At 43.9% G+C, this 25,648-nt stretch overlaps 1 protein-coding gene across 1 annotated transcript in view; it reads right to left on the bottom strand.

Annotated features, from left to right (window-relative positions):
• The window catches only part of LOC137428902 (putative E3 ubiquitin-protein ligase HECTD4), a 139,413-nt gene that overhangs the window by 52,953 nt on the left and 60,812 nt on the right, over positions 1-25,648 (bottom strand). Inside the window, exon 15 of the mRNA XM_068118762.2 lies at positions 17,910-18,730. Within this exon, the coding sequence (XP_067974863.2) occupies positions 17,910-18,730 (821 nt within the window). The remainder of the gene's footprint in view (positions 1-17,909; positions 18,731-25,648) is intronic.

Below are 25,648 nucleotides of genomic sequence, written 5' to 3'. Positions count from 1 at the left end.
ATATATATATATATATATATATATATAGTATATATATATATATATATATATATATATATATATATATATATATATATATATATATATATATATATATATATATATATATATATATATATATATATATATATATATATATAGAGTATATATATATATATATATATATATATATATACAGTATATATATATATATATATATATATATATATATATATATATATATATATATATATACAGTATATATATATATATATATATACATATATACAGTCACGTGAAAAAGTAAGTACACCCCATGTAAAGTTTTGACTTTTTCAACATATTTCAACATACAGCTATTTGATCTTCATTTCAACAATATTGACAGATAAAGGTGATATAATATAACAAATATCATGAAACATTTACATTTTGTAGTCCATTGTATAATTTAAATAAACATAAATGCAAATTTCGCATGTGGAAAAAGTAAGTACACCCTTGGCTCTAAAAGGTGGTATTGCCCCCTTTGGCAGAAACAACCTCAAGTCGGCGTTTCTTATAACTGTCTACCAGTCTCTGACATTGACTGGGAGAAATTTTTGCCCACTCCTCCATGCAGAATTCTTTCAGCTGTGCGATGTTTGAGGGGTTTCTTGTATGCACAGCTCGTTTCAAATTCCCCCACAACATCTCGATGGGATTTAGACCCGGGCTTTGACTTGGCCATTCCAGAACCCTCCATTTCTTTCTTTTCAGTCATTCCTTGGTGGATTTACTGGTATGTTTCGGGTCATTGTCATGTTGCAAGGTCCACCTTCGGTTGAGCTTCAACTTTCCGACAGATGGCCTCACATTATCCTCAAGCACCCTCTGGGTCTGGTACAATAAAGAATGCATAGTGGATTATATGATGGTGAGCTGCCCAGGCCCTGGTGCAGCAAAGCTGCCCCAAACCATAATATTTCCACCACCATGCTTTACAGTTGGTATCAGGTTCTTGTGGTGAAATGCTGTCTTTGGTTTTCACCAAACATGTCTTCTGGTACTGTGGCCAAATAGCTCTACCTTTGACTCATCTGTCCAGAGCACATTGTTCCAGAAGTGCTGGTCTTTGCCTAGGTGTTCATTGGCAAACTTTAGTCTTGCCCTGATGTTATTTCTGGACAGCAGAGGTTTCCTCCTGGCACACCTCCCATGTAGATCAAATTTATGCAGCCTCTTTCTAATGGTAGACTCGTGCACTTTGACATCAACAGTGGCAAGAGCTACCTGTAGGTCCCGTGATGACATTCTGAGGTTCTTAGAGACTTCTTTCAACATCTTGCGGTCTGCTCTCGGGCTGAACTTGCTGGGGCGGCGTGGCCTGAACAAGTTGGCAGTTGTTTGGAATCTTCTCCACTTGTAGATGATCTTCCGGACAGTCGAATGATTGATTTCAAATTGTTTGGAGATCTTTTTAAATCCCTTCCCAGACTCGGAGGCATCTCTATCCTTCTTTCTGAAGGCCTCAGAGAGCTCTTTTGATCTAGGCATGGTGACGCCGCACACTTCAACAACAAAGAGCAAACCAAACTAAATGTCTGAGGTTTAAATAACGATGTTCTAACGATGTTCTAATCATTTGCACCTGAGCTTGTGCACCTGATTCTAATTTTAGGTATTTGAAGTAGTGATAAATGTAGGGGTGTACTTACTTTTTCCACATGTGAAATTTGCATTTATGTTTATTTAAATTATACAAAGGACAACAAAATGTAAATGTTTCATGATATTTGTTATATTATATCACCTTTATCTATCAATATTGTTGAAATGAAGATCAAATAGCTGTATGTTGAAATATGTTGAAAAAGTCAAAACTTTACATGGGGTGTACTTACTTTTTCACGTGACTGTCTGTCTGTATGTATGTATGTATGTGCCTATAGAAATATATATGGCAGTATATATATATATATATATATATATATATATATATATATAGTCCCTTTTACAGTATATAAAGAAGTATATATATATATGGCAAATATATATATACACACACAGTGCCTATAGAAAGTCTATACTCCCTTTTGTTGCCTTATAACCTGGAATTAAATTGCATTAAATCTTCCAAATGAAAAACAAATTCGACAAATTTCAGAAAATGTACAAAAAATACAAAACGTGATTATCTTGGTTGGATAAGTGTCCACCCCCCTGAGTTAAATGGCCTCCACTTGTGTTAAATTGCAGTGATTCTGATTATTTCAGAATAAAATTAGCTGTTCCTGTAGGTTTCCTTTGCTGGGTAGTACATTTCACAGCAAAGACTCAACCATGAGCACCAATGAACTTTCAAAAGATCTCCGGGATACAGTTGTGGAAAGGCACATATCAGGGGATGGGTAGCCTGGTGTTGGCTTAACGGTTAGGGTGCTGACTTGGGATCCTCGAATCCTGAGTTTGAATCCCTGTTGATTGTTGAATTAACACCAGGGGGGTTGACTCAGCCTGTCATCTGAGGTTGAGTACCAGCTCACTGGTAATTGGGGCACTGCATCAGCGGCACAAACGTGCTTCCAGAAAAATGATGCAACCAGCAGCCACAGGATGCACACGAAACAACAACAACAGGGGATGGGTATAAAATATTTAAAAGGCCTTCGATATCTCTTGGAGCACAGGCAACACAATCATTAAGAAGTGGAAGGCGTATGGTACCACAAAGACTCTGCCTAGATCAGACCGTCCCTCTAAACTGGATGATCAAGCAAGGAGGAGACTGATCAGAGAGGCCACCAAGAAGCCAATGGCAACTTTGAAAGAGCTACAGGCCTTTATGGCAAAGACTTGTCATTGTGTGCATGTGACAACAATATCCCAAGAACTCCACAAGTCTGGCCTGTACGATAAGGTGGTAAGAAGGAAGCCATTACTCAAAAAGCCCACATTGAGTCCCGTTTGAGGCTAGCTAAAAATTCCGGAGACTCTGAAGCCATGCGGCAAAAAGTTTTGTGGTCTGACGAAACCAAGAAGGAACTTTTTGACCGAAATTCAAAACGTTACATTATGGCACAAACCTAACACAGCACATCACCCAAATAACCCATCCCTACATCGTGGTGGCAGCATCAGGTTATGGGGATGTTTTTTAATCAGCAGGGACTGGGGCACTGGTCAGGGTAGAAGGGAACATGGATGGAGAAAAATACAGAAAAACCCTAGAGGAAACCCTGATGCCCTCTGCCAGAAAAAAATGAGACAGAAGTTCACCTTTGAGCATGACAATGACCCGAAGCACACAGCCAAAGCTACACTGGAGTGGCTAAGGAACAAAAAGATAAATGTCCTTGAGTGGCCCAGACAGAGCCCTGACATAAATCCAATCGACAATCTGTGGCATGACTTGAAGATTTCTGTCCATCAATGTTTCCTATGCAACTTGACTGAGCTTAAACAGTTTTGTACAGAAGAATGGGCAAATATTGCCCAATCAAGGTGTTCAAAGCTGGTAGAGACCTATCCCAACAGACTCAGCTGTAATTGCTGTCAAAGGTGCTTCCACCAAGTATTAACTCAGGGGGTGGAGGGGAGCTGGGTGGACACTTATCCAACCAAGATATTCTAGTTTTGTGTCTTTAATTAATTTTCTGAAATTTGTAGAATTTGTCTTTCACTTGGAAGTTGTGGGTTACGATGTGTAAATAAACGTGGAAAAAGTCTAATTTAATGCAATTTAATTCCAGGCTACATAAAAGGCAACAAAAGGTGAAAATTTTGAAAGGTGGTGTCGACTTTCTATAGTCATTGTCTGTGTGTGTGTGTGCGTGCATATATACATATATAACACAGGTTATGTAATGAAGCCAAAACATTGCTATTGCTTATGTGATATATCATACATCATGTTTAAATAGCTTGGATTGATTTCAATTCCACTGGGCCATAAAGTAATTATCCTATACACCGATAGGCTTGAAGCCTGAGGCCTACACAAATTGTGTGCTCCAGAATGCCTGTGACATCAATGGGCTGCAACATTTCGACATTTGATGATGCTTTTAATAGTCGCTGTTGGTCATTTTCACTCTGATGAGAAAAGTTATGGGGAAGTCATGGTGAATGTGAATATAACACTTCTGTTTGCTGGTTTGGAGAAGTTTTACCTCACGTCCACGGAGCGTGTTATTTAATGATATATCGGGTTTAAAAAAATTTTCCCGAATTATTTTCCGATTTCATTCTAGATTTCTACATAATTATTTAGGCCATGAGTAATATTGCAAAAATATTGAATCAAATTTTGAATATCAATTTTTAATAAGCCGATACGATAACCTTGCCGAGAGCCAATCACAATCAGCGTAACAGGGAATGGACGAACAGACAGCCATTCTTGTCTTGTAAATAAAGATTTTGTGTAGATCGGTGACAAAATTCTTTAATTTTTAATTTGTTTGTTTAAATTTAATCTATTTTAAAGTTAGGCTGTAACACAACAAAATGTGAAAAAGTCAAAGGGGTGAATACTTTCTGAAGGCACTGTATAATTTAGCAGGCAATACCATAAGAATAATGTAATGACTAATACAACATGTACAATCTTCTATAAATACAAAGTTGTTCTTCTTCTATATAACGCTATATGATACACATTTACGTAGAGAGAATTTGGGTCTTTTCCCCACCCTGCACCCCTACCCTGGAGGTTTGAAAATGTTTTCTTACATTTCCATTTGCCAAGAGGATTCCAATGGTATGCAACATGATCAGGTTACTACCGGTGGGGCCGATTCCATCAATGGACAGACACAGACAGAAAATACAACGTTATCTACCATATAAAACACAATGTGTGTTTGTGTATTTGTGTGATGTGTGTCCCTCTTCATAAGGGTAGGTTTTAAAAGCTTTGAGTAACGCTGTTTTTTTTGTATACAAGATCGAGGCTCGTGAAAGGGCTAACATTAATCACACAAAAAGTGAAACCGACACATAAAACACAAAATAAGGGGAGCGGTAGACAAGATGGGGAGAGAGGGGGAAGGACACAAACACAACATTTGAGAGCAGGGACATCGAGAGAACTGTGGCTGGGAGAGGGCTTGGGGGGAGGTGGGACAGGTATAAAACATATGGACACTGCAAGGACTTCCAGGAAAGAAGTTGGAATTTCGAAAAAGTGTATCTGGGGTGAATTAGCGGGGGTAGAAATGATCAAGGTTTTGGATGGGGGAAGACAAGAGATGGTGGTGAACAGCTGTTTTAAAGACCTGGAGGGAGGAGTGGGATTGAAGGGAGTGGGGGAGTTTGTTCCAGAGGTGGGAAAAAAGGAAAATGAAAGAGTGAAGGTGAGCAGAGAGCCTAGATTTTGGCAGTTTAACCATAAGAGGCTTGCTGGCAGATCTTGTGCGACCTGTAGGAATATTTGGGGGACAGAGCCCAGAGAGAGCTGGGGGAGCAAGGCCAGAGAGGAGTCGGTAGAAGACGGAAAGACCACCAACCTGCCTGCGGTGAGTGAGTGAAAGGCCCTCGGAGATAGCTTCATCGCAGGAGATTCCAATGATTCTGAAAGCTTTGGTTTCAACAGCGTGAAGCCGAGCTAGGTGTGAGGCAGGAGCACCGGGCCAGAGGGGGGAACAGTAATCCATTGAGCTGCGGATGAAAGCCTTGTATGTGGTGAGGAGCTCTGGTGTGCCAAGGAAGGACTTCGCACGACGGAGGATGCCCAGTCGGCGACTGGCTTTGGAGGCCAGCTTGGCAATGTGGTTTTCCCAAGAAAGATCATGGCAGATAGTGAGACCTAAAACCTGAAGCGACAGAACTTCTTGGAGAGGATTGTTGAGAAAGTAGATGGGAGGGTTTTCCAGTCGGTCTTTTCGGAGAGACATAGTCAGAGTGTGAGATTTGTCAGGATTGAAAGACATGTTCCACTTGTTTGACCAGAGAGTCGGATTTTCCAGAGAGTCCGAGAGATCATTGATGAAGACCAGAAAAGCGCAGGGCCCAGAACACTACCTTGGGGAACTCCAGCCAGAACAGGAAGGGGCGATGAGAGAAATCCATTCAGGGCCACACGTTGACTACGACCAGAGAGGCAGTCCGCAAGCCAAGCGTGGAGATTTCCATGGATACCATAGGAGGAGAGTTTGGTGAGCAGAGCTGGGTGCCAGACCGTATCGAAGGCACGTGATATGTTGAGGGAGACAGCTCTGATTTCCTATTTGGCATTGAGGACCTCCATCCATTGTTGAGGCAGCAGAAGCAGCATGTCCAGAGTAGAGTGACCTGGTCTGAATCCAAATTGATGATCAGAGATCAAGCCATTGGAGAAGAGGAAGGATTTGATATCCGAAGCAATGATGGATTCCATGACTTTGCTGATAATTGGGAGCAGGCTGATTGGTCTGTAGTTGCAAGGATCTGTTTTTGCACATTTTTTGTGTAAAGCGGTCATGTTTGGTGATTTCCAAGATGCTGGCAGATGACCTTGAGCAAAAGAGAGGGTGATAAGAACAGAGAGAGGGTGAGATAGAGCCACAGAGCAGGATTTTAGGACCCGTGGGCTGATGCCGTCTGGTCCAGTTGCAGAATCAGAGTCGAGGTTTGACAAAAACTTCTCCACCTTGTCAGGAGAGAAGGAAACAGAGTCCAGAAGCAGTTGAGTTCGACTGGGTAAGGTGGGAACAGAGAGAGATGGGTTTGGGACACAAGATTTTGAGGCAAACACAGAGTTGAGGCATTCGGCTTTGTCACGTGCGGTGTCAACTGTGTAGCCATTTGAGGTGAGGGAGGGGATGGAGGGGGAACAAACACCAGAAACGGATTTGACCAGACGCCACCAGGATTTGGAGGAAGGAGACAGCTTTGAGAGTTCATTCTTGAGTGTGGAGAGATAGTGCTTTCTGGCACTCCTGAGGGTAGACACACACTTGTTCCGAACTTGGTGGAAGGAACTGAGATTACCTTCAATTGGATTTGCCTTCAAAGAGGCAAAGGAAATTTGTTTCAGGGCAACTGCCTCACCACAAGATTTAGTGAGTGTACCATTGACGGGAGGAAGGGTAAGACAACTGAAGACGAGATGGGATAAATCTGTGCATGAGAGTGAGCAGTTTGCTTTGGAAGAATTCCTAGGAAGAATTGATGTCAGAGGCAGTCGAGATGGGAGACCAGTCCAGATGATTGATGGCCGCTTGCAGCCCGTGCCAGTCGGCCTGAGTGAAATGCCAGATTCGTCGACGCTGAGGAGGCTCTCTGAGAATGGCCAAAGAGATGTCCACTTTAACAAGCACATGATCAGAAGAACCGATTGGAGCAGAAGAAGAGCAGCAGACATTTGCAGGGAAGTTTGTCATAACCAAGTCTGGAAGAGAAGATACTCCATTGACTGAGATCCGGGTCGGGAAATTGACAGATTGTGCGAGTCCCAATGAGTCGCAGAAGTACTATGGATGGGAGGAACGAGTCACAGAAGTCCTCAGCTGAGGTGCCATGGCTGGTGAGAAGGGTTCCCACACAACCAGCCAATTGACATGACGACAACTGAAATTGCCTCACATAAGGAAGAGAGAGTTGGATGAGTGAATAGAAGTTGGTCCATGTTATCGAAGAATGAGATGTAAATGGAATCATCACTGTTTGGTGGACAGAACGACACACATATAAACAAGAAGTGGGAGCGGAGATGAAGGTGTAGCCAGAGGTACTCCTGGGGGTGTCGTGGAGTGAGGGCAGTGCATGGGGAGTAAAGAGTAGAGTTTTTGATAAAGAGAGCAACTCCACCGCCAGGACGAGGATCAGGTCTATCATACCGGAGGAGAGAGTAACCAGGGAGAGATATTAAGGAATCAGAGACATCTTGAAGGAGGAAGTTTCTGTTAAGCAGATCAAGTCTGGATTGTCAGAAGCAACCTGAATGGAGGGATCAATCAGGTTTGAGCGAAGGCCTCGGATGTTTGAGGTACATATCGTTAATGAGGAGGGAGCTTCGGGTGCAGGAGAGGGGAGGGTTGGGGTAGGGGCAGATGAAGGATGGGCGGGGGAGGTCGGAAGAGCAGTTAATAGTGTGTCAGAGTTTACAGAAGAGGTACAAGAAAGGGAAGGATGAGGACGAAAGGTTTGATGGTGATGGGATGAGAAACAGTGAGGGGTTCTTTGAGCGGTGGCAGAGGAAAGGAGAAGGTTGGGGGAGGTGGAGGGATGAGATAGAAGGGAGAGGAAGTTGGGAGGAGGTAGCTTTGAGAAGGGGGTGGGAGGGGGGAGAATTGGAAAGGGATGGTAGGGGGGAGATTTGAAGGGGAGGGGTTGGGGGGGAGTTTTGAAGGGGAGGGGTTAGGGGGAGTTTAGGAGGGGAGGGGCAAGGGGGGGTTTAGGAGGGGAGGGGTAAGGGGCGAGATTTGGAGGGGAGGGGCAAGGGGGGAGTTTAGAAAGTGGATGATTAATGAAAGACGAACATTTATAACAAATTGGGTTTATTGTGATTTTCAAGTTAGCGATCCGTTTAAGAACGATAGAGGAGGGGTGGCATTAATTTGAATTTAGAGCATGCAGTGATTTAGAATTATAAGAGATTGAATATTTTTTTGAAGTAGAATGAGTTGGAGCCTTTTAGAGTTGGAGGAAATTGAAAAGAGCCTTTTAAATAGGAAGAAAAATAGCGTGTTGTAATATACCACTGAATAAAACACTGCAGGGGAATGTTTAAACATATTTAAACAGAACCGTGAAGAACAGTCTAATATTCACAAAAAAAAACAACGGGGAGAGGGAGCCCAGAGGGACAACCACGAGTCACGTGACCAGGGCAAAATATGTCAGCAAAAAGAACAGGGCAAAACAGATCTGGGGAATGGCGTGAAAATGGGGGTGAAACACGTGGTCGAAGAACGAACGAACGAAAAGAACAAAGAAGGAAATGTTTTTTTTTTGTTGTTATTTTTTTGAGTTAAGATTTTAAACAAGGAAGTATGGGGTGAAAGCCTGGGAAAAAACTGAGAGAACGAAAGTAGCAGGACCACAATCGACCGCTGAGAGAAAACAAAGCCTCCAGATAGGAAACTTAAAGAACAACAGCAAGGCCGCAATATATCGCGGCACGAAAAACTCGACCACTCTATACAGGTATGAAAGATTAACACCGATAATCTTCCAAGGGACGCACTATAGGTACACACACGTAATATAAATACAGTTTCGACAAAAATACAATTGTGAACAATTACTTAATTTCGAGCATGCGTGAAGGTCGGGACAGCTTCGTAAAAACCAAAGGGATTTAGGAGGGATTTGAGAGTGGGGTTTAATGGGCAATCTTTGAACACGACTGTGTGTCCACCGGGTAAAAGACCCAAAAGACCATGAAGACCCAAAATACCCAAAAGGCCCCAAGATCCAAAAGGCCCCAAGACCCTTAAAGACCCAAAAGACCAAACATACCCCAAAGACCCTTAAATACCCCAAAGATATCCTGAAGACCCAAAAGACTCTGAAGACTGTTAAAGACCAAAAAGACCCCGAAAACCCAAAATACCCCAAAGACCTCAAGACCCTTAAGAATCCAAAAGACCACAAAAACTCAAAAGACCCTGAAAACTGTTAAAGACTGAAAAGACCCCAAGACCCTTAAATACCCAAAAGACCACAAAATAGCTTAGATTCGACTGAAAAGACCCAGAATACCCAAAATACCAAGAAAACCCTTAAAGACCCCGACGACCCAAAATATTCCAAAGACCCTTAGAGACCCCAAAAAACCCCAAAGACAGAAAAGATCGAAAATACCCAGAAGACCAAAAAGACACAGAAGACCCAAAATACCCTTAAAGACCCAAAATACCCCAAATACCCAAATTACCCCCACACCCCAAATACCCTTAAATACCCCAAAGAACCAGAGGATCGAAAATAATCAAGGATCCCAAAGATCCAGAGGACCCAAAAGACTCAAATGACCCAAAAGACCCCGAGGACCCAAAAGATCCCGAGGACGAAAAAGACCGAGGACGAAAAAGACCCCGAGGACGAAAAAGACCCCGAGCACCCAAAAGACCCAGAGGACCCAAAAGACAACAAGGACTCCGAAGACCCAAAAGAAGAGTAATTATGTCTCTTACATTGGAATTGCAGATGGTAGCTTGCAAACCGAGCCTCAAGGTCATTGTACAGAAGCGTTTTTTTTTTTATCACAATACCTACAAGGCATAGAGAAGTGAAATTTGCTGCACGTTAGGTGCAACGCATGCAGAGTAAACCGAGTGTTCATTTACGTCTGTAGGATGTCGAATAAATAAAGAATTTTTTTTTTTTTTTTTTTTGTATACAAGATCGAGGCTCGTGAAAGAGCGAACATTAATCACACAAAAAGACAAACCGATACATAAAACATATAACATCGGGAGCGGTAGACAAGATGGGGAGAGAGGGGGAAGGACACAAACACAACATTTGAGAGCAGGGACCGAGAGACATGGAGACATCGAGAGATCTGAGAGAGGGCGAGGGCTTTGGGGGGGGGGGAGGGGGCATGGGAAGGGGGCGGTGGGAGAGGTATAAAACATATGGACACTGCCAGGACTTCCAGGAAAGAAGTTGGAATTTCAAACAAGGTGGATCTGGGGTGAATTAGCGGGGGTAGAAAAGATCAAGGTTTTGGATGGGGGAAGATAAGAGATGGTGGTGAACAGCTGTTTTAAAGACCTGGAGGGAGGAGTGGGATTGAAGGGAGTGAGGGAGTTTGTTCCAGAGGCGGGAGAAAAGAGGTATGAAAGAGTGAAGGTGAGCAGAGAGCCGAGATTTCGGCAGTTTAACCATCAGAGGGTTGCTGGCAGATCTTGTGCGACCTGTAGGAATATTTGCGGGACAGAGCACAGAGAGAGCTGGGGGTGCAAGGCCGGAGAGGAGTCGGTAGAAGACAGAAAGACCACCTACCTGCCTGCGGTGAGTGAGTGAAAGGCCCTCAGAGATAGCTTCATCGCGGGAGATTCCAATAATTCTGAAAGCTTTGGTTTCAACAGCGTGAAGCCGAGCTAGGTGTGAGGCAGGAGCACCGGCCTATAGGGGAGAACAGTATTCCATTGAGCTGCGGATGAAAGCCTTGTATGTGGTGAGGAGCTCAGGTGTGCCGAGGAAGGACTTCGCACGACGGAGGATGCCCAGTCGGCGACTGGCTTTGGAGGCCAGCTTGGAAATGTGGTTTTCCCAAGAAAGATCATGGCAGATAGTGAGACCCAAAAGCTTGAGCGACAGAACTTCTTGGAGAGGATTGTTGAGAAAGTAGATGGGAGGGTTGTCCAGTCGATCTTTTCGGAGAGACAGAGTAAGAGTGTGAGATTTGTCAGGATTGAAAGACATGTTCCACTTGTTTGACCAGTCTGTAATTTTGTCCAAGTCTTCAGAGAGTGAGGAGGCTGCAGACTGCCGATCTGAGGGAAGAGGGATGGAGCGGCAGAGAGTGGAGTCATCAGCAAAGAGATAGAGAGGATTTTCAAGAGAGTCAGAGAGATCATTGATGAAGACCAGAAAAAGCACGGGGCCCAGAACACTGCCTTGGGGAACTCCAGCCTGAACAGGAAGAGATGAGAGAAACCCATTCAGGGCCACACGTTGACGACGACTAGAGAGGAAGTCCGCCAGCCATGCGTGGAGATTTCCATGGATACCAAAGGAGGAGAGTTTGGTGAGCAGAGCGGGGTGCCAGACCGTGTCGAAGGCACGTGATATGTCGAGGGAGACAGCTCTAATTTCCTGTTTGGCATTGAGGACCTCCATCCATTGTTGAGACAGCAGAAGCAGCATGTCCAGAGTAGAGTGACCTGGTCTGAAACCAAATTGATGATCAGAGATCAAGCCATTGGAGAAGAGGAAAGATTTCATATCCGAAGCAATGATGGATTCCATGACTTTGCTGATAATTGGGAGAAGGCTGATTGGTCTGTAGTTGCTAGGATCTGTTTTTGCACCTTTTTTGTGCATAGCGGTGATGTTGGCTGATTTCCAAGCAGATGGCAGTTGACCTTGAGCAAAAGAGAGGGTGAAGAGAACAGAGAGAGGGTGAGATAGAGCGGCAGAGCAGGATTTTAGGACCCGTGGGCTGATGCCGTCGGGTCCAGTTGCAGAATCAGAGTCGAGGGTTGACAGAAACTTTTCAGTTGACAGAAACAGAAAGATATAAGCATACCTGATACTAGGCCCATGCTTCAGACTTTGGCATGCTCACGTGGCTGCACCGTCAAATAAACTGTTCCAACTCGTCATTTTTGATGGGCTTTATACTAGTATCATAATATAATATACAGTCACGTGAAAAAGTAAGTACACCCCATGTAAAGTTTTGACTTTTTCAACATATTTCAACATACAGCTATTTGATCTTCATTTCAACAATATTGATAGATAAAGGTGATATAATATAACAAATATCATGAAACATTTACATTTTGTAGTGCATTGTATAATTTAAATAAACATAAATGCAAATTTCGCATGTGGAAAAAGTAAGTACACCCCGACATTTATCACTTCTTCAAATACCTAAAATTTGAATCAGGTGCACCAGCTCAGGTGCAAATGATTAGAACATCGTTGGAGAGGATCTTGGAGGAACCTGTCTTATTCAAACCTCAGACATTTAGTTTGGTTTTCTCTTTGTTGTTGAAGTGTGCGGCGTCACCATGTCTGGATCAAAAGAGCTATCTGATGCCTTCAGAAAGAAGGTTATAGATGCCTACGAGTCTGGGAAGGGATTTAAAAAGATCTCCAAACAATTAGAAATCAATCATTAGACTGCACGGAAGATCATCTACAAGTGGAGAAGATTCCAAACAACTGCCAACTTGTTCAGGCCAGGCCGCCCCAGCAAGTTCAGCCCAAGCGCAGACCGCAAGATGCTGAAAGAAGTCTCTAAGAACCCCAGAATGTCATCACGGGACCCACAGGTAGCTCTTGCCACTGTTGATGTCAAAGTGCATGAGTCTACCATTAGAAAGAGGCTGCACAAATTTGATCTACATGGGAGGTGTGCCAGGAGGAAACCTTTGCTGCCCAGGAAGAACATCAGGGCAAGACTAAAGTTTGCAAATGAACACCTAGGCAAAGACCAGCACTTCTGGAACAATGTGCTCTGGACAGATGAGTCAAAGGTAGAGCTATTTGGCCACAGTACCAGAAGACATGTTTGGCAAAAACCAAAGACAGCATTTGACCACAAGAACCTGATACCAACTGAAAAAGCATGGTGGTGGAAATATTATGGTTTGGGGCAGCTTTGCTGCATCAGGGCCGAGGCAGCTCACCATCATAGAATCCACTATGAATTCTTCATTGTACCAGAGGGTGCTTGAGGACAATGTGAGGCCATCTGTCGGAAAGTTGAAGCTCAACCGAAGATGGACCTGGCAACATGACAATGACCCTAAACACACCAGTAAATCCACCAAGGAAGTTTTTTTTTTTTTTCTTCTTTGTATACTGAATCGAGGCTCGTGAAAGAGCTAACATTTATTTCACAAAAAAATCAACCAGACAAACAAGATATATAAAAAGAGGGAGCGGAAGACAAGATGGGGAGAGAAGGGGAAGCACACAAACATAACATTTGAGAGCAGGGAGATGTGTGGGAGGGAGAGGGCTTGGTCAAGTGGCCAAGGGGGGGGGGGGGGGGGGCGGGAGAGTCAAAGCCCGGATCTAAATCCCATCGAGATGTTGTGGGGGGATTTCAAACGAGCTGTGCATGCAAGAAACCCCTCAAACATCGCACAGCTGAAAGAATTCTGCATGGAGGAGTGGGCAAAAATTACTCCCAGTCGATGTCAGGGGAGGTGAGGGGGGAGGGGAGGTGAGGGGGGAGGGGGCAGGGGAGGGGGGAGTGGAGGAGGAGGGGGAGGGGAGGGGAGGGGGAGTGGAGGGGGAGGGGGAGGGGGGAACGGCTAGTTTGGCAAGCGATAGCAGGCTTTTTACTTTTATTTTTACCTCAATGAGGGCTATATATATAGTCCGTGCTTGGAGCCTTCAAGTTCAACATAAAGTTTTTTTATGAAAAATAATGCAGATGTATAACAATCCACCAATGCAAGTTCAGAAATGAATGCAGATCCTATACTTTGCGATACAAATGCAATTCTCGCCATTTCCACTCACGATCGAGGCCTCCACAGTGACCACGCCTCTTCTTCCTCCTTCAACTTCGTCTCACTTCTTTCACTCAAAATGCATGAAATTATGTAGAGGCCTCGTTGGGGGGATATAAGGTAGATAAGGAAGGCGTTGTAACAGAAGAATCAAAATAAAAGTGGAAGAACATAAGGAAATGGGAGCTATTCTGGACCCACAGCCAAACCCGACAAACCATTGCAATACACCCCGAACGTCTAGCGCCGCCACAAACTACACCATGGAATTGCAGCTGGCGCGGTTTTTTAAAACCATTGATATTAAAATAAAACGTAGCCTAAAACCACCGGGATTTTATGCTGATTCCGAATCTGTGTCTAAAACTTTTCTCTGATGTGTAGTTCTTGAGTTATAAGCGGACATCCAGACAGACAGACAGACACACACACACACACACACACACACACACACACACACACACACACACACACACACACACACAGACACTCCTCCTTTATATATATAGAGAGATATATATATATATATATATATATATATATATATATATATATATATATATATATATATATATATATATATACATATATATATATATATACATATATATATATACATATATATATACATATATACATATATATATATTTTTATACATATATATATACATATATATATACATATATATACATATATATACATATATATACATACATATACATACATATATATACATATATATACATATATATACATATATATACATATATATATATATATATATATATATATATATATATATATATATATATATATATATATATATATACACAAAGAATTAAGTTAAGCACCCCTACACAACGAATTAAGGTAAGCACCCCCTAATATATATTCTTTGTGTATATGTATACATTGGCATATATTCTAAGGTATGTGAGATCAAATAATGATTGGTATGACATTAGCAATTATCCATTGATGAAATTGAGTGATCAAAGTGAAAAAAAGTGATTGGTTGAGTCAGTGATCCGATCACGTGGGTCCTACACACGTTATTGACGCAAAGATCGCTAGAGGTCTTCTCAGAACAATGACTGTACGTTAGAAAACATAAACGTCATCCACACTGTCCGTGATGGACCTATAGCTCCATACTTAAATTGAGGTGAAAATATGCCTAAAATTCCCAAAAAATTTCACCTTAAATTATTCAGAATAAAATATTGAAAACGGCATGATTGTTATGTTTTTATGTGACCATAATATCACTTCTCCAGAAAATATAGCAATATCATGGGTATATTACACTGTTTTGACGACAACAAACTTGTAATGTGCGAGGTTGTAAAAAAACGGGGGGGGGGGGGGGGGGGGGTGCTTAACTTAATTCTTTGTGTATATATACAGACTTGGCATTTAATATGGAATTTTTTTTTTTCTTGACTTGGGTTTACTTTCTTAACTCAGTATATCAATCTGTTGAGTTTCTTTTACACTTCGGTGATTTATTTGTTAAAAGAACCATGTCACTGATTGTCTGTCGCAGCAAGAAGTCAACAACAGGATTATATCACTGGTGGCGTGGCAAAATGTACGGACAGGTGCATTTGATGATTGGCTTCACAGTCGGGTATACAAGGGTTGTTGCATTCTGTATTAGTGGAAAACAACTGCTGCACGTCTCCAAAAGTTATTGCCGCTTCCTCTGGAGATGGTCCGTCAACTCGACAATGCTGTTTGTCATGGAGTGGTGGCTTTACGAAATTACGGCATGAAAAAGCGTGCTATTGCTCGGCAGTATGGCATCACTCAAGGTCAGGTGTCAAAGATCCTGTAACGAAATGCTCAGAGGGGTGTCCCTACTCCAATACTGAGGCCAGGACGTCCCCGCAGAACCACAAGGAGGGATGATCGCCAGCTGCACCGGTTAGTCCGCAATGGCCGTACCAAGTCAGCTAATCGGCTTAGGGCTGAGTGGCAGCAACTGACAAATGTGCCTGTATCCAGAAGGCTAGTCAACCAACGACTGGTTCAAGTAGGCTATCGTGCCAGGCGCCCCCTGAGAAACCCACACCTGACCAGACAACACCACCAGCGCCGATTGCAGTGGGCCAGAGAGCACCGTCAATGGCAGCCAGGACACTGGAATCACGTGATCTTCAGTGACGAGTCTAGTTTTCTGGTCTATCGTCAAGATGGCCACGTCCGAGTGCGCAGACAAGTGCATGAAGCCTACAACAAAGATTGTATAGTGCCAAGAGTCCAAGCTGGAGGTGGTGGGGTGACCGTTTGGGCTGCTTTTCATGCAGGGGGAAAACTGACCTGGTTGTTCTGAATAGAAACCTGAACCAGTTCAAGTACAGGGCCATTCTGGAAGAAACATTGCTGCCATTTGCTCGTGCAGCCTTTTGAGGAAACTTTGTCTTCCAAGATGACAATGCACGGCCTCATCGTGCTTGCATGATCCAACACTTTCTTGCTGACCGTGGTGTAGAGCATATGGAGTGGCCTGCCATGTCCCCGGATATGAATCCGATAGAGAACTTGTGGGCAGAATTAACGCGTCAAATCGACAACCTGGACCAGCAGCCGACCTCTGTGCGTGAGTTGCAGCAGGCTATTGTCACTGCATGGCAAGCGATTCCTGTTCAAACCTTGGCAAATCTCGTGAACAGCATGCCTCAACGTGTACGTGCTCTCCTGAATGCTCGTGAGGGTTACATGAAGTACTGAACTGTAATTTTACTGTCCGTAATCCCAGTCGTAATTTATCTTTTGTTTTTGTTAAAAAAAAATTTGGCTAATGTGCAAAATAAAGAGATACTTCTGGAAAACGTACAGAAGTTTAACACAGTACTGTCCATGAATTGAGTTCGATATCAGTTTACATCACTTTCAAGGATCAATTTATTTGTTTCGAAATGTCAAATGTGGTTTTTGTTTCTTTTAAAGGTCACATTAACAAAATCTAGAATAATTTCAACATAATTCCAATGAACTTTTGGTTCTAAGACATCTTGAAAAGTAAGTTCACCCCCACAAAAAAAATATTCCATATTAAATGCCAAGTCTGTATATAACATGTAACATCAGTTCATGTATACATTATTTCCATCCACCACTAAACCTGGTTTGAAAAGTGTGCTGCCCCGACACAGGTTCTCCCACAGCCTGCATATTATAGTCTATCCAAGTTTAGTGAAAATCACCTGATTGGCTTACCTGCATCAAAAACTGTTCACCACCATCTCTTATCTTCCCCCTTCCAAAACCTTGATCTTTTTACCCCCGTTAATTCACCCCAGATCCACTTTTTTGAAATACCGACTTCTTTCCTGGAAGTTCGAGCAGTGTCCATGTGTTTTATACCTCTCCCACCCCCCATTCCCATGCCCCCCACCCCCCAAGCCTCTCCCTCACACAGATCTCCGAATGTCCCTGTTCTCCACTGTTGTACTTGTGTGCTTCCCTCTCTCTCCCCATATTGTCTCCCGCTCCCTTTATTGTATGTTTTGTGTGTCCGTTTGTGTATTTTTGTAATTAATGTCAGCTCTTACACGAGCCTCGATGTTGTATACAAAAAAAATAAAAAAAAATCCTGTGTCCGCATGCTTTGGCAAAGGGTCAGGATAAAATGGGGGTTAGCTCGCTTTGAGAGTTAAAACCAGAATGGCAAAATTCGATGGAAATGCAGTGTCTGTGGCAACATTGTTTTTCAAACCTGGTTGAGTGGTGCATGGAAACAAGGTAATGATGAGCTTCATCATAAAAACTTTGCAGTAAAGAGATTGCAATATCTAAACATAATTACTTCTCACTTCTGACATCCAGACAGGAGCAGCCAGGCCTCCATGTCCTTCACATGCTCTTTCTAGCACCTGCGCAAGATCTTCAGGTGAAGCACAGCAAGGTGGTAGTCTCACAATTAGAAGGCGTGCATGGAATGATACGTTACACGTTTCCTTCCAGGCTTTTGAATACATTTCTAAGTCGTGTTGTCGACAGGATTCCAGTCCCTCTGACAGGGAACGGAAAAAGTCGACCAAGGTTGCAGCCTGAGACAGCCATGCTGGAAATTTGGATGTCAGTTCTGATGAAGAAGCACCAGAAGATGTCGATGAGGAGGCTGACAAAGACGTAGAGGTTGAAGATGTTGGTGGTGTGAGGGGGGGTGAAGTGTGGCGGTCGGTCTTTGGCTGAGGATTACGGCAACGGAAGTGAGAAGATGCAAAGCTAGGAAGAGAAGGAGATGGAGAGCAGGAGCTTGGATTGTATGGAGGTGTGCAGCTGATAAGGTGAGAGCCAGAGACACATAGGCTGGGAAATCGAGAGCTGGTGGGATGAGAGGAGATGGAGAGAGGAGAGCATGAGGCAGTGAAGCTGAATAAGGCTTCAGCCACAATGGATGCTTCACAGACCTCGAAAAGTGCTCGTGCATAAACAGGAAAACAGAGTGATACATCAGAAAAGTTTCCAAGTTCATTGCGAAGAGAGGCAAGAAGACGACAGAGAGAGTTGGGGAGTGGTGATGGCATTGTACATGCCAGAGATGGGAAGGAACGACGAATAATTTCTGCCATAAGATGGAAAATTATTTCCTTGATGCTCGGAGGGAGGTCTGATATCCACAGGACATTGCCTGAAAAAGAAGAACAAAATAGATCAAGATAGGAGGTGTGAGAATATGATATGCTAGATACCTGTTGTTTGACATACTACTTGTTTAGAGTGCATACACAGCAATACACAACCTAAATGACAAGATGCATTCCTAAGTGGCTTTTGAGGGTGTGGTACACACGTTCCTGGCAATGTTGGAAATAGGGAAGTCATTTCAATCAATTATTTAACAATAATAATATTGTTATGTTTATGGGGGTAGGGTTAGTGTTTAAGGGGTAGAATGAATTGTTGTGTTTAAGGGGTAGAATGAATTGTTGTGTTTAAGAGGGTAGGTAGAACGTTAAGGAGAACAGGTAAGATGGCTACTACAGCTCGCTTCCCACAGCCCCTCCTAATTTATTTCATAAGCTAATTAGGTGTGAGTCGGTAAGTGATAAGGCTGGAACAGTAACACCTGCATTGAACCTTGCAGGAGCTGTGGTTCTGATGGGGGCGTTAGGAGGAGGTGGGGGGCTGTGTTACATTTATAGGGGTAGGTGAAAGGATACCGTAGGGAAGGTAGCACTGTATAATTATAGCATGGGCTGTGTGACGCATAGGAGAAATCTCAATGTACAGTTCGGGAAGCTGTAGCTTAAGATTGTTTATGTGTCTTCACATGAGGGGTGAAGCAGTGCTAATTAGCTAAAGGAATTAAGGCCAATTTTCCCCAGTACGTGATTTTCCCTCTGTAATTTTTATTTGACGTTTTGCTGACAAGGCCGGCCATGAAAACCTCCTTTAAACAACATTTACCACGCTGGCAAGAACCCAAGCAGAACCGGTCGGGGCAAGCCCCGCCCCCCAATGGGCCTATAAGGAAAAAAGGCCACGCCCCCAGAGTGGGGTGATTGGGGGGGTTGGGGGGGGGAGGTAGAGGAAGAGCTGGCAGGCCACAACAAGAAGGCTTGGCCATATTTTTGTGCGGGCTGTGAGGAGAGGGTTTCTGCTGTGACTATTGCAAAGGAGCTTCGCTTATTGTTGACTCACAAGGAAGCTGACGGCCGCATGTGCTTCCCCAGACAGTGGAGGAGAAAGGAGGCCGTCCAGTCTGCTCGCCTCATGCTTGTAATGCCTTCGACGTGTGGCGTTCGACGTCACCATTTTGGAGCGCTTCCCACGTGAGTGGCTACACCAGCTTCAACAGCCGCCAAGCTCCTAAAATAATTAATTGTGGCCAAGCTAAGTGCTAGCTGAAGGGGTTTTGTTTTATTTGTCTCCCCTTTGGTTAATACTGTTCCCCCCTCTGGGCCGGTGCTCCTGCCTCACACCTAGCTCGTCTTCACGCTGTTGAAACCAAAGCTTTCAGAATCATTGGAATCTCCCGCGATGAAGCTGATTGTGAGGGCCTTTCACTCACTCACCGCAGGCAGGCAGGTGGTCTTTCTGTCTTCTACCGACTCCTCTCCGGCCTTGCTCCCCCAGGTCTATCCCCCAAATATTCCTACAGGTCACACAAGATCTGCCAGCAACCCTCTTCTTGTGAAATTGCCAAAATCAAGACTCTCTGCCCACCTTCACTCTTTCATTCCTCTTTTCTCTCACCTCTGGAACAAGCTCCATTACTCTCTTCATTCCCACTCCTCCCTCCAGGTCTTTAAAACAGCTGTTCACCATCATCTCTTATCTTCCCCAATCCAAAACCTTGATTTTTTCTACCCCCGTTAATTCACCCCAGATCCAATTTTTTGAAATACCGACTTCTTTCCTAGAAGTCCTAGCAGTGCCCATGTGTTTTATACCTCTCCCAACCCCCTCCCCTCCCCTTTCCATGCCTCCTCCCCCCAAGCCCTCTCCCTCCCACAGATCTGCCGATGTCCCTGTTCTCTGCTGTTGTACTTGTGTGCTTCCCTCTCTCTCCCCATCTTGTCTCCCGCTCCCTTTATTGTATGTTTTGTGTGTCCATTTTTTTTGTGATTAATGTTAGCTCTTACAGGAGCCTCGATCCTGTATACAAAAAAAATAAATAATAATTCACAGTTCACAAATTAATACCACAATGCGAGAGCATCTTCCGTAATTTATTAAAACTTAACACAATCCCAAGCCTCCTAAATTGCAGTCCGTGTATTAAATATTGACGAGATGTATGTACAAATTGGGAGGACATGGAGGGGGCACCTCATCCTGGCGAATTATTACATTACTAGCCTGTGGTAAAAAAAATACCACAACAGAAAAAAGGCCTTTTATTGTTGTTGGTTCTACTGGTTGAAAGAGCTCAAAAATGGGAGTTTCAAAGAGGAATGTCTTGAGGTTTTGTATGCACCTGCCACTTAAAGATAAGAAGTGAGTAAAATATTTTGTTGTATACTTTTCAACGGTGGTTAGTCGTGAGTACTTTTCCTCTTGAACAGTCCGTGCACTGAACCGTGGAACAGCTGACATGTTTTATGCAGAGCGACGAATACAGGAAAAGTGTCTCAAGCAACACAAGGACATGCACATTGTTTTTGTAGATCTGATGAAAGCATTTGACTCGGTCAGCTGTCTTGGCCTGTGGAAACTATTGTGAGGTATCGGTTTCCCAGAGAAGCTGGTTAATATAATTTGATCGTTTCACGTAGGTAAGAAGGCGAAAGTCGGAGGCAATGACGGTGAATCTGAGCCTTTCAACATCATAAACGGCACTAAACAAGGCTGCGTCCTAGCACCAACTCTCTTCGGCATTGTGATCGCTGCAATGATCACCGGCGCACTAGTGGACTCAGGTCTCAAGGGAGTCACCATCCACTTTCGCACCGATGGCAGCACTTTTAACCTCAGCCATCTACTAAAAGCCAAGACCAAAGTCCGAATGATGGCCATAAAAGAGCTGTTGTGCAATGACGGCTGTGCCCTTGTTGCCCATATGGAGGAAGATGCACAAAGCCTGACAGATGCCTTCATACAATCTGCCGACCAATACCGCTTGACTGTCAGCATCAAGAAGATTGAAGTATTGTTCCAGCCGAAAACAGATTCACCATACGTGGAACCCCAGGTCACAGTCAACGGGCTGCCATTGAAAGTTGCAGAGAAGTTCAGGTACTTGGGCAGCGTCATGAGTAACGACGGTACCATTGGTGCCAAAATTACATCACGCACCAGTAAAGCGAGTGCCGCGTTTGGCCGGCTCATCCCACGACGTGTCACTAGCCACAAAGATTAGCGTCTATCATTCAGTCGTAATGTCCACCTTACTATACGGCTGTGAAACCTGGACACTCTATTGTCGTAATGTGCAGAATTTGAACAGCTTCCACATGAAGTGCCTGCAGAAAATTTTGAACAGCTGAGTCAACTGCCCTGGCGTTCTTGATGTCTTCACTGGAGGTATGATTCCATGGGCCACCAAAAACATTCCAAAAACATGGTCCGGGATTCCCCAAAACAGAAGTCCTGTCATCCCAATGCGATTTGGATGGAATTGAATCCTGCCTGATCCGAACTCAACAGCGCTGGGCAGAGCACTTAGTGAGGGTGGAGGACCATCGTCTGCCGAAAGCGTTGTACTATGTTGAGCTTTCAGAAGGAAAAAGATCAATTGGCGCCCCCCAAAAAATGACACAAAGATTCGCTCAAAGCTAACTTCAAACGGTGCAAGATCAGCATGACCAGATGAGAGAAAATTTCCCTTGATCGTGGGAGATGGCGCAGTTACTACACCGATTGTGTGAAGGAGTTTGAGCAGACACGCATCAAGGAGGAGGGGAAGAGGAGAAGGAAGGAGAACGAATGAATGAATGACTGATCGTTTCAAGGCCATTTTTCCCGCTAGAGCAGGGGATAGCCTTGCGGGCCCTATGACCTCATGGTTCCCTGTTTGAGGCAATATTTTTATGGCCGGATGCCCTTCCTGACACCAACCCTTAATCGCCTCTTACAATGCACAGGGATAAGGTGTACCTATTCTAAACCGGGGTACACACCGGGATCATTCATCCCAGCAAGCTGGTACTCAATTTGCCGACCTCGGAAGGATGACAGGCTGAGTCAACCCCCCTGGCGTTAATTCAGCGATCGACCGGGATTCGACCCAGGATCCTAGGATCCCAAGCCGGCACCCTAACCGCTAAGCCAACACCAGGCTAAGGAAGGAAGGAGAGATAACGGTAATTTGGTGGCAGAGAACCCTCAGATTCGTCAAATCGATGGCTCAACCCATAACGACGATGACGAACGTTGTTCCATTTATTTGTCCAACCAATGGCAGTAGTGTATGCGTGGTTTTTTAAAATCTGGTTGTGACCAATCAACTCGTCCCACACTCGACTACCGGACTTGATGACACCCACCCACCCTTACTGAAATTGGAGAGGAAGCCTTTATCGAGAGTGTGACGACGCCTTCCTACCTGGTGGCTTACGATTTTACACCATTAGTCAGGTTTGTTATGTAATTTCGTTCTTTTTTTGTGGAGATTAGCAAAACTATACATTTTTGGAAAGCTGATAGCACCAGGAATCCGAAAAACCATGTTTCCATTTGCGCAAATTTTTCTTTGGCGGCCATATTGGATTTTCAAAATGGCCACCATCGGAAACCTATTTTTCGCGATATCTCAACATCCGAACCACCTAGAGTGCTGATTCCAACACCTATACCCACATTTTTGGGGATGAGGAATCACATGAAGCCATCTAAAATAATCTACACCTACCCTGGGATACCAGGTGGCAGCCTACAGCGGATTTTCAAGATGGCCGCCATCGGAAACCAGTTTTTTCACGATATCTCAACAGCCGAAACACCTAGAGTACTGATTCCAACACCTATACCTACATTTTTGGGGATGAGGAATCACATGGAACCATCTAAAATGATGTACACCTACCGTGGGATACCAGGTGGCAGCCTACAGCGGATTTTCAAGATGGCCACTTTCAGGAAACATGTTTTTTTCTGAATATGTATACCACATTGAGTGATGTTTCGCTACATTGTGGCACACGGATCATAATTATGAAACCACATCCCTCATATATCCTAAACAGGTGATTTATGTATTCAAGAGGTAAGTATATAGAGATGAGGCTATACAATCCATAATTATACATGTAATAATTACTTTTATTTGAACATAGAATATTTCCCATAGATGAAATTTTATCTTTGTCAACATTCATCAACATTTTGTCCTCATAGGTTTTCAAATGTCCTCATCACTGTTGTCAGAGCAGAGAACAGGTTGACAGTCATCGTCGTTTTCACATTCGGAGCTGCACAAACACAAGTCTGTGCATGCCAAGTCATTGGCACGGCACGAACACCGTCTCGATGAGCAGTCTCCTTTGCACTGACATCTGACCATCTCAAGTATTGCTTTCAGTGCTGGTGGTACATCTGTCATTAGTGGTTTCAATTCCCCATCGTTGTCCTTGAAGTAGCCATGTTGCTGTGGATCCAGGAACACTTGATGTGCGATAGTAGCCTGAGCCCATACCCTTGCCTGAAGATGTACACGATCAACATGCTGATTTAGAGCCCCTAGCGTTGGAGGTAACTTGTGACTTTCAGTCATGTGTTTACAGAAGAGGTACCAGCGCAACTCCGGAATGCTGTTGATACATATTCCCTTTGGTACGTACACTGCACATACAAATCTTGCCAAGTTGGACATCTGATCTGCGGTCACATCTGCAGCATCACCGAGCATTCTCATGGCCTGTATCACGTCACTATCGGCTCTGACGAAAGCTTCAAACCATGTTGTTTTGCCTATTCGCGAAAACCGTCCAGTATTGTCTGCTCCTGTGAATGTGTGGAATGCTGGCAATGCCTTGGCCTTTTCGACGCCAAGATTGTTCCAGATTGGTTGTACTTGCACAAGGCCCGACACAAGGGAGACAGCAGTGTTTTTGAGCAGAACATCATAGTTAGCTATGACCAAGACCAGGACATCCGTATCAGGAGAGAAGAAGGTAAGCTGTTCTGCGTTGGGATTGCGGCGAGTTGCCAGCACTGCTTGGTGAATCATCAGAGTGTCTGCCTCCTCATGATTATTGTCTTCAAAATGCACGCCTTTGTTACTCTTGGCCTTTCCTGCTGCACATATAATTATCAGCTTGGAGGCATCTCTGTTGTACTCCAACGTTTTCTCAGCCAGATATTCTGCCAAATCTGACTTTGTCTGATCGTGTGACAAGAACCGCTTCATGGTGATGCGTTGGATCTTGGTATTGTCCTTCACTTGGTACTGGACTGGATTGTGCCCCCCTCGTCTTTTTTGTCTTGTGCTTTGCTTCAACGAATCGGCCTTGTAAGTATCAAACACGAGGATAACTTCGTCAAAATGTCTTGTCAGTGACATCAATCTGGTATTAAAGCTGACACTGAGATCTTCAACGGTTACTGTTGCAGCTGGTTTTGTCGACAATTTCTGTACAAGAACCATGGCGTCGACTACTGCTATTTTCATAGCTGCAGAGTTATGGACTTGAGCTTGAGGACTTGAGGTCGGAGCTAAGTCACCCGGAGCTAAGTCTCCATGTTTCACAAGGAGATGGATTAACTTTGACTTGTCAAGGCAAGGAAGCAGGTCACCGTTTGGTGCGAACAAGGCGCGAGGTGTAAGGGTGAATTCGTAGTTGCCTATTGCGTCTTTCTGGTCAACATCACGGCTTGATTTTGTCAATATCATCAGCCTTCCATACAAGTCTTTTGTTTCCTTCAAGTCGACTGACTTGTCCCTGAGCATGATCTTGGTCTTCTTCACACCAGACAAGTACATCGTGTTGTTTTCTTTTTTCACGGGTGCAAATAAGCTGACTGTTCCGTTGATTCTTTCGTCAACATACTCTTCGTACAAGTGTTGACCAATGTTGTCGATATTCAGGATTTGTGACGTGTGCTCCTCTGGGACATAGGCATGTGTGATCAAGTTGTATATGCTATTTCCTTCTGTGGTAAATGG

Source organism: Myxine glutinosa, chromosome 6 (assembly GCF_964187855.1).
Source record: "Myxine glutinosa chromosome 6, kmMyxGlut1.1, whole genome shotgun sequence".
Lineage (NCBI taxonomy): Eukaryota > Metazoa > Chordata > Myxini > Myxiniformes > Myxinidae > Myxine > Myxine glutinosa.
The sequence above is the reverse complement of the archived record's forward strand: the minus strand, read 5'-3'. Positions and strand labels throughout refer to the sequence as shown.